Below are 15,313 nucleotides of genomic sequence, written 5' to 3' on the forward strand. Positions count from 1 at the left end.
AATTTTTTTTGTGTTTGTGTTTTTTGTCACTTTCAATTTACAGTCAATTTGGGGTATTTTGTTTTACTAAGTAGATGAGGAATATCTTTTCTTTATCTTTTTAGTATTGTTTCTGTGACTCTTTTTAAAATACTATTAAAATTTATTTCACATCCTACAGAATGTGATCCTTCAGTTTGTTTCAATGATTCCCAGCTGGACTGCAGAGAAGATCAATTTATTGTTGAAGCAAAACAGGAAGATCCCTGTTGTTTCTCTTATCTCTGTGGTAAGAAGCCTCTAATATTTTTATGGATAACTAAGGAATAGTCAGGTATTTACAAAAATAGTCTATAGTTCTGAACCTAATAACTTAAGCCAGGAATCCTTGGACAGGTCAGTGGGACGTCACACATGTCAGGCTGACTGGAGCATGAATTATTCCTGGATTTTGGGATCTTTTATTTCCAACATAATTTTGAACATCATACTTGAACTTTGTTATGTTTTTATATTTGAATGTCAATCCATAAAAGCTCTGTTATGCAAGTAACAAACATAATATGACTTGTTATAGTCTATTAAATATAATTCACACATGCTAACATTTTAGTTTTTAAAACTTTGTAAATGTCTGATTTTTTTTTTAAATTTAGTTTGTGAATCCTGTATTGAGCCTGTTCCCTTGTGTAATGAAGGGGAAATTCTCACTGTAGACCTTAATACTATACATTACTGTTGTCCTCGTTACTACTGTGGTGAGTGTAACTGCTGTCAGTTTGATACGTTGCCAAATTTTGTAAAAATGACAGATGGTGTGGGTGTGTGGAGATTTTTTTGATTCAGTGTTTAGGGTGGGCTGCAGATAGAGATTAAGAAATCTAAATGAGGGTGTCTGCATTTGAGGTAGGTTCAAAGTTCTTGGTATACCCAGTGGTGGCCTAACCAACCCAGTGAATGGAGTCTGGAGAGGTTATTTAGTTCATATAGCTACTTTCAGGGTGATCTAAATACTGATATATTAATGTGGAACTGAACCCCATCCTTGCAGTATAAATATACAAATGTTCATATATTAGAACACCTGTAATAAAACAGCTTCCATGTTCTTGTTCCTCTGTTGTACCATTCATTAGTGTTTAGGCAGTTTCTTTGCACTTTTAGCTTTTAGGGGAAGGAGTAGGCCAAGGATTTCAAATACTGCTGGGTTGACTATTATTCAAACAATGAGCAGCCAGAAGAAAAATATTTGCAGTGTAACGTAGTCTCTTTGGTAGCCTCATAAAATACAGGAATTGTGCTATATGTTCTTAAGTAACATCTACAACTGTAACTGCTTAATTTAGATTAACTCTTGTCCTATTGCGGTCTTTGGATAATTTCAATTAATTAAATTGTCTTCCAGTAAGTTTGGAGCTTAGTAATTTTTACTTCAGGTGGTTCCATATTTTGGTCATTTCTTTTCCTAGCACTTGCATCCAGGTGAAAGTTTCTGCAAAGGCGTTTGGCACTGCTTTTGCCAAATTCTGGCAGGTAGAAAGTTAGATCTTAGTATGTGGTCTTCTTTCAGAGTCCCAGTAAGCCACCTCTGATAAGACAGGCAGGTATTTTCTTATTAGAGTCGTTCTAGGAGGGCAGTTGCTCCCTGTTATCTTACAGAAATGTGCTTTACAGCACATTTGTAGGTGAGAGAAAAAAAAAACACATGTTTTCCAAAAGCTGTAATTTTAGTTGTCTTTGGTACTGGTTATCGGCTTGAGCGACTCTGAAGTAGGAAGAATATTAAATGATTCCTGTGTGATGTTTTCTGAAAATTTAAACATGTTCTAAGGCAACTAAAAGCACTTTTGAAAATCTTTGTTTATTTTTCAGTTCCAAATATAATTCAGATGCTTCAGAAACACAATAAAAAAATATTTTAAATGTCATTATTTTAAAAATAGTTTATCAAGAGAAATATAAGCTGGAAAATTCAAAGGAAATTTGAGTAAATTCTCATACATGTCTTTCCCACCCATTTAGTTTGCGATGAAAATCTTTGTTCTGAGCCTCCTATGAATTGCACAGATGACATGACACTTGTGAAGGAAAAAATACCTGGGCAGTGTTGTCCAGAATGGCACTGTGGTAATTATTACTTTATTCCTTAGTCACTGCTGTTAACAAAAGCTAACAATTAGCTAACTGACTAATACGGTTTTCTTGTTCTCTTCTCAGAATGCAGCTGTCAAAACGCTACTATGCTGACCTGTAAATTGGTAAGCACTGTCCTTTAGATATTTTTATTAATGGTGTTTAGCCCTCTTATTCCTTCCTTTCCATTCCTTGTTTCAATTAGTTGTAAAGGGTGATGAGGCTGAACAGGGACAGGCTGGGACTGCCTCCCAGTCCCCAGCTCAAGCATGTAATTCCATCAAGTGCCTCCACAGCGTTGTCAACTGTTCCCTGGAGAAACTTCACTTTGTGTGTTTTAAGATGTCAAAAGAAGAAAAGCAACTGTAATATTATTCTGTTCAATGTTGACTCGAAACGATATGCTGGGAAGGTTTTCCATGTAAATAATTCTGAATTGTTTTTAATAATTAATGAGGAATGAGCTTTATGATCATATGTATCATCTGGAGAAATGTGTTATTTTGTTAAGCATTTATGCTTTTGATTAAAATGATTTAACATTATTGAATTTAGCTGATATGAGAAGTCATAAATATTTTGCTCCTCACATACTTTCTTGTAATATGGACTGTGATCTGGAAAATAATTATGAGCAAATGTTCAAACTCCCATTATTACCATAGTGACAGGGATATTTTCCCTATCAAATGCCTGTAGCTTGTCCTTCTCTTCCCCTTCTGTGAAGACTGCATAATGTGAAGTCTAAACAGGAGCTGCAAATTTGAATAGCTTTCACTTATCTTTTGGAAGAAAATTCATGGAAGGCAGTCTTTTGCTAATATGTTTATTATTGAAATAACTTTGTATCTCAGGAAAAATTGCTGTTTAGCAGTGCATATGCATTCCTAGAGAAAATGAAGTGCTTTGCTCCTGTTTAAAGAGATAAATACACTGACTAACTCTGAACGTGTTCCTGTTTCTTGAGTACACTGCAATTTTTCTCTTTTCTGAAAGCAGGGGTGGAAGTGATGAAAGTAATATTTTACATTTTTAGAGAAAATTGTCTGTTTAGCACTACATTTAATTGTGCATGACTTTGCAAACTCTTTTATCTTTTTATACTCAGGGAGAAGTTAAAAAAATAGATAACAGTGTTTCCAGTGCTTGTGGATGCACTCACTACGTTTGTGGTAACTTTTTAATATTCCTAGCTGTTTTGTTTTAGTTTTTAGTAAAAAGGGCATGCAAAGAAAGAAGAAATAGGACCATAATAACCTTCTCAAACATAAACACTCTTTTATCTTGATTTTATGAGTGTCTACCTAGTTATGCAATTATGCTCTCTTTTCTGAATATGATGCTTCGTCTGCTAACCCATCCATTTTGTGTCTGTTCTGGCGGGGTGCAGGAGTGTCATAAAACTGCCCATGCTTTCAGAGACAGGGACGGTTTCTCTGGTGAGAGGCAGATAGAAAGCAGGTTGTGAACCTTAGCTGAGTGTGAGCAGTGTGACTGCTCCTAGTCCACTGTCCAGCACAAATGAGACATCTCACACCACAGCAACAGACCTGTCTGGCCAGCACAAGGGTGCGTGCCCAGCCATAAGATCAGACCTCTGCTCCCTTCCCTCACTCAGCTACCCTGTGTAGACTGGATTGCAGCTGTACTGTGCACGGGGGTGCTTGAGGTATGCTGCAAACTTGACTGCAGCCCAGGCTAAACTGCCTCCGGGAGAAAAGCACGCACTTCCAGTATAGCTTGAGCATATTACTGTCCTGCGGGTAATTGTAGACATACTAGTTTAATTGACAGAAAGGCTACATTTTGTGATGTGCAGAATGGTTCATATAGTGTACTTAGCCCAATGTTAAATATTAGAACTCTTTAAAAATAAGAACAACAGATTTTTTTTTTTACTTCCATGGTAGGAACACTATCAATTTTAGGCAGTTTTGCATTTTGTAGCACTTCCTTAAGCTGAATTATATCTCCTTCTCCCCTTGTTTGGTAATTAAAACCACAAACCAATCAAGTCTAAAAGTTAGAATACTTTTGCAGAGCATAGGACTTTGCCCTACTTTTGTCTTCACAGTGATTCTCTTAATTTGCTTTATGATTTTTTTTTTCCCCTTCTGGTAACATTTGTTTCTTTTGGTGTTAGAGAAGGATGATGTGTGCATCTTCCAAGAGGTCACAGTACTGAATCCTGGACAGTCAGTGATTCAGTACTTGCATGGAGACCTTTGTTACACTGTACAGTGTTTACAAGAAAAAGATCAGAACACAGGATACAATGCCATGCATTTTACAATGGTGAACTGTTCCCAGCAATGTGAAGCTGTGAGTATCCTTAAAATACAGGAATGATGCAATTTGTGAGCACAACTACACAATTTGGATAAAAGTCAAAGTGAAGATTTTTGCTAGTCCTGTTTGCTCAGTAAGAACTTGAGAACTTAACAGTGATGATGTGTATCTTGTGGCTCCAGGATTATTTTGAGAGGCAATTTCTAACAGCATACATAAACATACCCATCCATCCATCCATATATTGTTTCTCTTGGTATTTTTAGTTTCAGAAATCAATGAATTTTCATATACTGTATGTTTAAAAAATACTTGTTTGTTTCTTTTTTTGCTTTCCTTCCTTTCCAGCATCAAATATATATTCCTTCCTCTAGTCACCATACTTGTTGTGGTACCTGTCAAAATGTGTCCTGCTCTTTTCATACTGAGAATGGAACACTAATTGTGTATGAGGTAAGTGCCTCTGGACAGAGAAAGAAAATAACTATAATGACACAATAAACACTCACTTCTTAGTTAACTCATGCTGTGAGTCTTGCTTCATACCCCCTTACTGCTGGTTACGCACTTAGGGACTATTTATGGTATATGATAGGAAAAAAGTGTGTTTATTTAAAGACCTGCCATTTCACACTATGTGAATACCTTATTTCATTTTATTGGTTGTAAAATTTTCTACAAAGAGATGTGAATGTCATCATTTACTTAAGGCTGGATATGCTCTAAGTGCAGGGTAGGGTTCAAATTGTAAGTCTAAGTCATACACTGTGATTTAGATGAGTTGGAAGCTTCTGAGTCCACATCAGGACTCCTATCTCCCCTTCTCCCCAGGGCCACTCTTCTCCTCATTCTCGTTTCTACAGTGGTTTCTATAGAAAGGAAGTGTGCAAACTGAAGCACTGGCGTTCAGGATCCTGATGGTGTGTTCCAGCATCCACATAAAAGGAAATTTAGATGTGGCCATGACTTGGTTCATGTTTCCCGTTGCTTTTGGAGCAAAAGAAACTATCAGACTTTTTTTCTGGGACAGAGCCCTTTCGTTCTGCACTAGGACACCCATGCTGAGCAGCATGCTGGAGAGCAGAGCCATGGCTCCAGGGAGGAGTAGGCACTGGTAGTTAGAGGATGGTCTTTCCCTTTGCCACCTATGGGTGGTCTGCAACAAACTTTCCACTCGTTGGGTACTACAGCATGAGGGCACCACTTTTACAGAGATTTGGGGTTGGAGATAAAGCTGAAGTGTTTTGTCTTTCCTGACAATGGTTTTGTTTTATATATCCAGGAAGGAAGCACCTGGAGCTCCAACTGCACCAACTACAAGTGTGCAAAGACTGCTGTGGGGGCTATCATACTGGGATCAAGTGTTGTCTGCCCCCCTTTTAATGACACTGACTGTACAAAGGTTTGTACTTTGGCTGAGGTAAGTGACAATAACTGATCTGGAGTTTGGCTTACACTTAACGCATGCATACCTCATGCACTTTCTTTAAATTGAAAAAGTGGTAAGTAAAAACATGTAAGTGAGCAATTTACAGTCTTGTCTTCTATGTTCCTGTTTGCTTTTTGACTGAGAAAATATCTGTGAGGAGTATGAAAGTTTGGTTTTGGTCTTAATCATGACTGCTTTTAAAATATTGTGGAATTGGAATCATGCTTGACATACCACTATATAAAGTGCTAATCACTATGTCTTTAGTTTGGAATAACATTGTGCCAAGTTCATAGTACACACACACCAAATAAATTGGATCAAGCAATTCAGAAATGCTGCATACAAAAGTGGGCTATATTAACAATTCCTTAAGTTGTGCAAAGATTAGAAAGATGACAGAGTATATATAAATGTTATTATCTCTTAAACTAAACTTTGTATAACGTAACAAAAAGTATCTATCATACATGAAAGGGTATCTACCTACATCATATATCTAAAAATGTAAATTTGGCATACCCATATAAACTGGTTTGAAGAGTGTGGATGCTTCACGTACATTATATATTTGTTTACAATTTAATTTCTCATTTAATACTTCTCTAACTTTATAATACTTCTTATAATTCTTGTACTTGCAGTACACCATATATTTAATATAAGCTACAAATAATAATAAAATAAATATAAATGTAGAGAGGGGAAGTACCATTGCTGCCTTGACTACAGATTATAAATTTAGCACAAGTCCTACTTATCCATTGCATTTGTTTAAAAAAGTCCTTATTTCTTCCAATCCTGAGGAAGGCTTTCTATCTAAAATTGATGCCTGTTCTGCTTTGACTTTATGCTTGAGTTTCTTCCTTGGAACCCTTTTGTCACCATCTTTTAGGATCTTTCCTTAGTAATAATGGTTAGGATTTTAAAAAATGGAGCCCTAAAATTGACTTCCTGAATCAGTCTGACCTGTTTTTCAGAGATGCTGATCATAGACTTGAACCAGTAGCTGAGGAGAAAGCTCTTCTGACAGGCAGCTCAGGATAATTTAGGAATACGGATTTAAAAAGCTGAGTTTAAGTGCTCATTTAAGAAGTTCTTGAACAATTTATTCAGTAATTTCTCTGTAATGAGATAAAAAATGCATGCTAGCATGAAAAGATGGAAGCTTAAAAATGTCTTTTGTCTGTTGTTATCATAAGAGTGCTATTTATGTTCAGTTGTCTGCTTGATACGCAGTTCTGGGCTATGCACTAAAACTGTGGGCGCGTGTTTCTTGCTTGCACCCATTCTGACAGATTCTGATGGCCTCCCTCTGTCTCTCTCTCCGTCCCATGCTCTCTTTTAATTTCAAAAGGACATTTTCTTCACTTTCATACATTTTTACTTTCTAGCTAACAAGCAACTTTAGCAGAAATCAATAACAAAGACTATAATTGAGAAAAAGAATTGAGCACACCAATGGTTCTGAAATTCTGCAGTTAATGTTCTCTTTCAAAAGTGTATATATATACATATATATTTAATGTTGTAAAGAGCTACTTATTAGGTACTAATTTTCCCCTTGGCATATGAGCAGTGTAAATCCTTTTACATCATCAGCAAAGTTGCACACATGAATTTTTTAAACTATCCTAATAAATCTCGGTGGTGGGGAAATAGATGGTAGTGGATGATATAAAAAGATGCTTATAGAAACTAAGTGGCTTATTCAAAGGAGACTAGATCAGATCAGATAAGCAGTGAGAAGTTCATTTTCAATGTCAAAGGCTGTAAAGGATTTGTGAACCAAACCTCCATCTGATACGTATCTCTCTAATTCTCTTGATTTCAGTGATACTATTTTTTATTAGTTGGACATCTTTAAAATGTGGAATGTCTTGAGATACAATTCACCTTTGCATTGGGCACAGTCTTTTTTGATATATTCTCCTTTTGTTTTCCTAGAATGGAGGAATTGTGCAGATGTATAATGATGGCTGCTGCAAGACCTGTAAGTGATGAAGGCTGCAATATGTGCTAGTTTGGCTTTGGTTTTGGAGGGCTTGTTTTTTAACCTCAATTGCTGGGACATAAGAAGGAAAAAGCATGCAGTCCCTCCACAAATCACATAAAATTGTTATAGTTACTTAACTATTCCTATTAAAAGGTCTTGCTTCATTTGGCTGCTGACTTGGTGATTTTTAACATTATTGTTCTGGAGTATAACCAAATCTCTCCAAGTATAACCTGTGGAAGATGAAAAGTTATCATCTCGATTAAAATAAGGAAAACATTCTCTTTATTGCTAAGCTGACTCTAAAATATTGCCTATATGATTTTCACCATAAAAGACAAGGATTTTCCCCCCTAAAATTGATTCCTAATTCGATGACATCTTGAAATACGTCTCCAAACTTACCAATTTATTAAGTATCACTAGTATGTATTTTCTAGGGCCAAAATACTGGAATAAATTTTTTTTTTTTAAATCCCAAATGAGGAAAAGTTATAGTATACTGATGTTAGCAACCCTTATATAAAATTGACTCTTTAATATCTGGGAATACATTCACATTTTCTGAGTGTGTAACTTTAAAATGTGATGAATTGTGATGCAAGCTTATATAAAGGTTTCATAATTTACGCAATTTTAAAAGTCGATTGAGAACAAACTGATTTTCCCTGCAGTTTTGACTAGGAAAGGTTTTATTATCAAGGTATATAATTATGTATACATAAAAATAAAACACTGCTGTGTAAAACTAATTGTGTAGAGCAAGAACTTGTTGAATGCCACAGAAAATCCTCCCCCCTCTTTTTTGACCTTTTTTGTGTTCAATATTAGAGTTAAAATACATAAGCAAATTAGTCTTTGGAATTTTTTTAGACAAACCTTTACTTAATAAAGTTGAATAGGAAGTCACAGACTTATAACCATGTATTGCACAGCTATTAAATAAAATTCAGAACTGCAATGTATTGTAAATAATTTGGTGATATAAGGGGAAATATTAATATTTATCAAATACAGAACAATACTCAAGTTTCCAAGTTATGCAAAGCTTTGAAAGTGAACTGTGAGTATTGTTCTATTGTATACAAAACATAGAAAATAAAAGCTATTTTAATGGAACAGGATACTTTTTTAAAAAAATGAGAATCAGCAAAGAAAAGTAACACACCAGAATTGTGCTAAAATTTTACTAATCAATGTTCTTCTCTAATGAGATAAGCTATGTTGAAAAATATTTAATAACACCACCACCTCCCCCCCGCCCCCCCAAATTAGGTTGTCTTTATTTAGAAAATTAGTCTAAAGAATTAATGGCTACTGGTTTTCTGTTGACCAGGAAGATTTATAACTTTGGCCGTATTCTGTGGCCTCGGGAAAGGCATCGTTATACTTCAGAAATACTTGCTGAGGTGGCTGCTAAAAAACCAGATATAATTCATGCAATGATATGCTATTTTATTTTTATTTTTATTTTGTTTTATTTTTAACTAAAAGCATGTGCCCTGTGGTGAAGCAGTTAAGAAGAGTACTTACTTATAAATAGAGCTTGCAACACCTTGGGGTTTTAATGGGAACAAATAATTTTTCTGAAAGAGCTTGATTCAATGCATGCAAAGTGAGTGCATATATTTAATTCTTACCTTGCCATAGAGAGACTCATTGCAAAAGTTTGGTTTACAAAGAAGCAGCATTCCAGTTTTGTTTTAACCAGGAGAGTAATAAAGTTTAGGCCATCTTTAGAGAGACTTGAAGCAGCTGCAGAGTTTCTAAATTTGGAAGACTAACAGGAAAGTTCATCATCTTTTGCTAAAAGAAAAATTGCAGTTGGCAGTGTAAGAATTAATGACATGTCATTTATATAAAAATGTTTTTATTTCATGAAAAACTTATATTCCTAATGATTCTGCCAGGTTCTGGATTGGGTCTATTACCCTTTGCCATTAGTCCAGTAGTGCCTACTGATAGTATTAATTGTGAACCAGGTATTATTTTTAATAATGTATTTTCTTTTTTTAATAATAGTGTAAGCACTGCTTAATATACATGTATAGCTGTCATCACCATTAAATGTTACCATGCAGTTAATGGTATTGGGCCTGATACTGACAGATGCTGATCCCCTCTTGGCCTCCCAGATCAGTGGTTTTCTAAAGCCCGGTTAGGGTTCACTGCTCAGCACCTGTCAGAATTAGGTTCATCCATTTATGGTATATGCTGCTGATGGTTCTTCCTCCTGTTCATTTCTGAAATTGGTTTTAATACGTGAACTTACTGTACAGGGTAGTTGTAATAAGAAATGTTACTTTAAAAAATACCGTCATCCTGAATACTGTGACCAAGAGATTCTACATCTGATCCCAGGTCTCTGAATTTAATCACTGAACTGTTTTTGCCTTAAAATAGAGCAAGAGTGTGCATTACTGCCTGGTCTCACCTTTGCGGATACGGATTTATGCTGTATTTCTTCTTTGTCACAAATAACGTTTTACAAAGTTATGAAAATGTTGGGGGAGAGAAACATACAGTTACAGTCACGTGTTAATAAATACTCTTTACACGAGAAATTACAGAATGTTACAGAACTGTTGCATTATGATCATAATTCTTTGCTTTTAAGGATAGGTAAGTCACAGAAACTCCTCACTCAAATAAGGAGTGAGTAAAAAAAGCACACCTGATACTGAATACATATCTTCTTGACACTTGAAGGTGGGAGAGAGAAAAGTATAGCAGCAGAGTTTTCATTAGACATCAGCACCTTATACTCTGAAATGTCACGTATCTCTCTATATGACTTGTAGAAGTACAAAGATTGCGTTGTCTACACATATTCAGGCTGGCAAGCACTTTCCGATGGAAATATCATGACTTCTTTTTCTTAAGTGTTGCTGAGGAAGGAAAAAACAAGATGCTGTAGGCTAACAGCTTCAATCGTACAGTGATCTCCTAGTTCAGTAACAGAATCTTGTTTGATCCTGCAATACGCAGATTAAAATCTAGCTGTATTCTGCAGCCAGCCTAAATTTTAGATATGCACTGGAGCTATGGTTGTAGAATATCTTGGTTACTCAGAGCTTATTAATCTTATAAAAGAGCTCATAAGGCTTCTGGGGGACAAAAAAGTTGTGCTGTGTACACCCAACCATGAAGGCAAGTGCTGAAGGTGGAAAAATTCTGCTGAATAGTGCTTATAATTTTGTATGCTGAATATATATGAATATATTATTTTATATGCTGAATTTATATCCAGAATGGTTGCATAGCAAAACTAATAGAAGATTTTTATGGGCAGTGAAACAGGAGATCTAAATAATTGCTGTTACACAGATAGTAATAACAAACAGTCTGATATGGAGTGCAGCATGAAAAATTGTATGTTTAATTGTTTCAGTATTAGATTATGATTTTTATTATCCTAAAAATGTCTTTGAACTGTACAGCTTTATTTTACAAATAAAACAAAAAAAATCTCCTATCAATATCTCCCAGAATGTACTGAAAAATGTAGTATTTCCCTAATCCTAGATTCGTATGCTGACTCAGTGCTACATGCTTCAGTTCTGGTGGTAAAAACTGCACCATATTTAGCAAATATATGCATATCTCTCTTTCAAAGCTTCCTTGAAGGATATATTTCTCAGAAAGATACTGAAATTATATAGTTCTATTTAAGTTTTAAGCATTCAGAATAGCACCAAGGTCAAAACCACATTCACAGCTGTACCTTCTCAGATGTCAAGTTCTAAAAATTTTCTAAAATGCAGAATCAAAATCTTACTTATAGTCAATATTCCTATTAAAAACAGAATTAATTCTAATACTATTCAAAATTACTTGAGACACCTTTTTTCTACTTGCTTATATTTGTTTTGTCATATGTGCAATTTTAAATCATATTAATATTTTAATATATAAAAAATCTGTATAGCTTAATGGGCCAGTTGATGCCTCACGTGTGCCAGCTACAAAATCTAGAATTCTGCACAGGAAGTATTTATTAATATGTGAGATTTTTAAAACAAAAACAAAATTTAATTATGGAAGTAATAGTTTCAGTGTGTACATTAATGAAAACTAAGTATAATTACTAAAATAATTTTAATAATTTCACTTTTTTAGTAGCAAATACAGTACAAAAAGTGTGTTGATTCAGTATGCATTTTCTGTATTTTATCAGGCAAAAAGGAAGAAAGGATTTGCCAGAAAATGACAATCAGGACAACTATAAGAAAAAATGACTGTATAAGTCAAAGCCCGGTAAGCATAAAAGACCTGTGTTTCATGCTGAGCCTATGGCATACCAAATCAAGTATTAAGAAGTCAGTTATAGCTATCAACAAGCAACAAAAATGCTGCTATCTTCTCAAAAGCAGACCTTTGACCCTAGGAATGTTATCCTACTCGTAAATGGAGTAAAATTAGCTGTTCCTATTGGTGAAAGACTGAGCCCTCCTACCTGGAAAAACATCTGGCTTCAAATGAAAAGTACACAGCATAAGTGCTTGTAACTAACAAAGGCATTGAATTCTTCAGCATGAAATAACATCCCACTCTAAAAGAGGAGTAGAAATGCTTCCACTTAGGATATGATGGAAACACTGCTGCATTCCTCTTTGAAGACCTTTACTCTCTTGGGTGTCTTCTCCTCCGCATAGCATGTGTCTCCAAAACATAAATTCATGATCCCATTTATTTATGGGTCTGCTTAAGACATCTTATTTCTCAGCTTTGGTGTAGCTCCATCTACAAAACCCAGGACATGTCCGAGCAGCAAATTTGCTTCTCATGTAGCACTTAAAGGAGAAGCTAATCAACACATCTCAAGGCTTCCAAAAGGCCTCTGGTAAGATTCTATTGAAGAACCTAAACAGTCATAAGGGAAGAGGCAAAATACCATCACAAATTGAAGGCTGAGCAGGTTAATTTCCATCCTGATAGAAGGTCAACAGTGACATGTCCAAAGTTCAATAGTAGAAGTAAGAATGTGTGGTGTATTTATTTAGTTTTAGAAGCAGCATTGGTAATGAGGGAGTATAAATATGTAGATGAAATTACAGTTACTTGTCATAGTTAAGAAGAGAGAAGACTGTGGAGAGCTTCACAGTTACTTCAACAACCTAGGTTAAGGGATGGCAATATGACAAAATAAAGACATGGTATTGACTAAAGCAAAGAATATTAAAAAGGAAGATTTAGTCAAACCTCATAGGTTTTAAAGCTAGCTGAAAAGGACCTTGCCCTTGCATCCAGTTCTGTGAAAACCTCTGTTAAATGCTTTCCGGCTGACAGAAAGGCTAACTAAGAGTTATGAAATTTAGGGAATAGGACAGGGAGTAGAAACAAACTCATTCTACTGTCTCTTACGAGCCAGTGGTGCAGTACTGTTGAGGGTGCTCTGTGCAGTTATGGTCCCTCTACATTGCTGCAGAACTAGAGAGGGTTCAGAGAGAAGCAACGAGAATGTTCGCCAGGTCATTCCATGAATGGCACAACAGATGAAGCCTTCCTTTTTATGACTTTCTATTGTAGATTGTTTATCTTCTCTTCCCCCTCCACCCACCTTCCAAAAAGACCTACCCCCATCCCACCTCCATCCATATTACAACCCCCTTTCCCCAGTATCTTCTTGTTCCCCATTTCCTTGACGGCTGCCCACCCTTCCCACAGTCCAGATTCCCTTACCCTTCACCCAGAAGTACCTCCAGATTTTCACGTCCTCAAAATCTCTATTCATATCCTTAGCTCCACTTCCTTTCCACTCCAGCTCCCCCACTGCAAAACCCCTGGCACTCTATTTCAATCGCATGATTTTGGCCCATCAAATGGCGGTATCTGCTATGGCTGGTTTGGAACTACATACGTGTTCTTTGGCCAGATTAATGCTGTCAAACTTTGGATAGGGCTGAGTATGATTACATTTAACTAATTAATAACTGAGATTATTAGTGCTTAGGACAAGGTCTTTTTTTCTCCCCGTCAAATTTCAGGAAAGCTGTAAGAGTAACCTTTTGGTCTAATTTGTTTTGATGTGGCCCATTTGTTCACAGGCTGTTTGGAAGGGGATGGATCAAAACATCGTTCATACACCTCACTTGCATAAGAAGTCAGATTTAAAACTATCACAACAAGAACTAGATCTAGTATGGCCGTTCTTGATTTCCCAGCATATCAACTCTGCTTAAGTTTTAATTAAAAAGTATCAATTTCTTTTCTGTCAGAGTATCAGCTAAGAAGACTCTTCATGTAATGTAATAGTGAGAGAAAGCTTTGCTCTGCTGAAGTCTAGAGCACAAATAAGTTTATAGCCAGTCTCTGCCCTTGCTGGTTTGTTACTGCATCTACTTTTTGGATATATTTGTTACAGTGATAATACAGCTAATATTGGTGTGCCCTTAGTCACAAGCAGTATGAATAAGAAAGGGAAAAACTTTTGCACTGATATGCTTTTCCTCTTGAACATTCAAGGAGAAGTATAGACTTTCCTTCATTTTGCTTAGAAGAATTTAACTTTTCAGCAGTGAACATGAAAGGAACATGAATTTATCTATGCTGTTTTGAAGTTATTAATTTATAAACTATGTATTCAATTTTGGTATCCACAGCACAACGTTTTACTCAATGTTAAAACAGAATACATGATTAAACAAGCAAAAAAAAGTTTAATTAAAAAAGATTATTAAAAATGTGTCTACACTCAGAATGAATGAATTTTAGAAGATAAAATAATTTTTCAGACCAGAGTCCTTTTCAAATGTAAAAATGGGTTTTAATCACAAAGAAGTTTGACATGTAATATCTTTATAACAAAACCTGGGATGTCTAACTTCAGTTCTTTTACTCATAGATAAATGTGGCTTCTTGTGATGGAAAATGCCCGTCTGCAACAATTTTCAATGTCAATATCGATAGCCATTTAAGATTCTGTAAATGTTGTCGAGAAAATGGAACACGTAATCTGACTGTGCCACTACGCTGCTCAGGAAATGGCACTGAAATTATGTACGTCATTCAAGAGCCTATAGACTGCTCATGCCAATGGAACTGAATATTACTGTGGATACGATTTAATCTGAAGAATTAAAATGACTTTTCTTTCACCAGACTCTATTTTTTGACCTTGGGTGGCTATAGTACTCTGCAAGGGAAAAAAAAAATGTCCTCAATTATGCTTTGTAATGTAACTTTTCACAAATTTAGTAAAGATTATGCTGTTCATTGTTCTTCAAATTTTCTTTTTAAATATTGGCATGTATAGAAAGAAAAATATAAATCCTTTTGAACAAGGTATAATTTAGCCATCATTTACTTCTACTCAGTGGCTTTCTGATGAGCTGTTGAAAGCTGGTTAATGTCTGTGTTTCCAGTGTTTTCAAATTTTGGATTGTGGCTATCTATCAAAGTTCAGAATTTCTCAGTGTTTTTTTTCCTTTTACTTAGAAACTTCCAGTTAAGAACCATCACTGGTCCCATGTTTAAATGGGAATGAA

General features: G+C 35.5%; 1 protein-coding gene across 1 annotated transcript in view; it reads left to right on the plus strand.

The window, feature by feature from the left end:
• Positions 1-14,877, plus strand: part of OTOGL (otogelin like) — a 96,714-nt gene extending 81,837 nt beyond the window's left edge. The window contains exons 49-59 of the mRNA XM_072851111.1: positions 161-268; positions 636-737; positions 2,002-2,106; positions 2,197-2,237; positions 3,221-3,284; positions 4,256-4,434; positions 4,750-4,854; positions 5,684-5,803; positions 7,778-7,823; positions 12,004-12,083; positions 14,671-14,877. Coding sequence (XP_072707212.1) covers positions 161-268; positions 636-737; positions 2,002-2,106; positions 2,197-2,237; positions 3,221-3,284; positions 4,256-4,434; positions 4,750-4,854; positions 5,684-5,803; positions 7,778-7,823; positions 12,004-12,083; positions 14,671-14,871 — 1,151 coding nt within the window. The 3' untranslated portion in view covers positions 14,872-14,877. The remainder of the gene's footprint in view (positions 1-160; positions 269-635; positions 738-2,001; positions 2,107-2,196; positions 2,238-3,220; positions 3,285-4,255; positions 4,435-4,749; positions 4,855-5,683; positions 5,804-7,777; positions 7,824-12,003; positions 12,084-14,670) is intronic.
• Positions 14,878-15,313: the final 436 nt, after the last annotated feature.

Source organism: Ciconia boyciana, chromosome 1 (assembly GCF_034638445.1).
Source record: "Ciconia boyciana chromosome 1, ASM3463844v1, whole genome shotgun sequence".
Classification (NCBI taxonomy): domain Eukaryota; kingdom Metazoa; phylum Chordata; class Aves; order Ciconiiformes; family Ciconiidae; genus Ciconia; species Ciconia boyciana.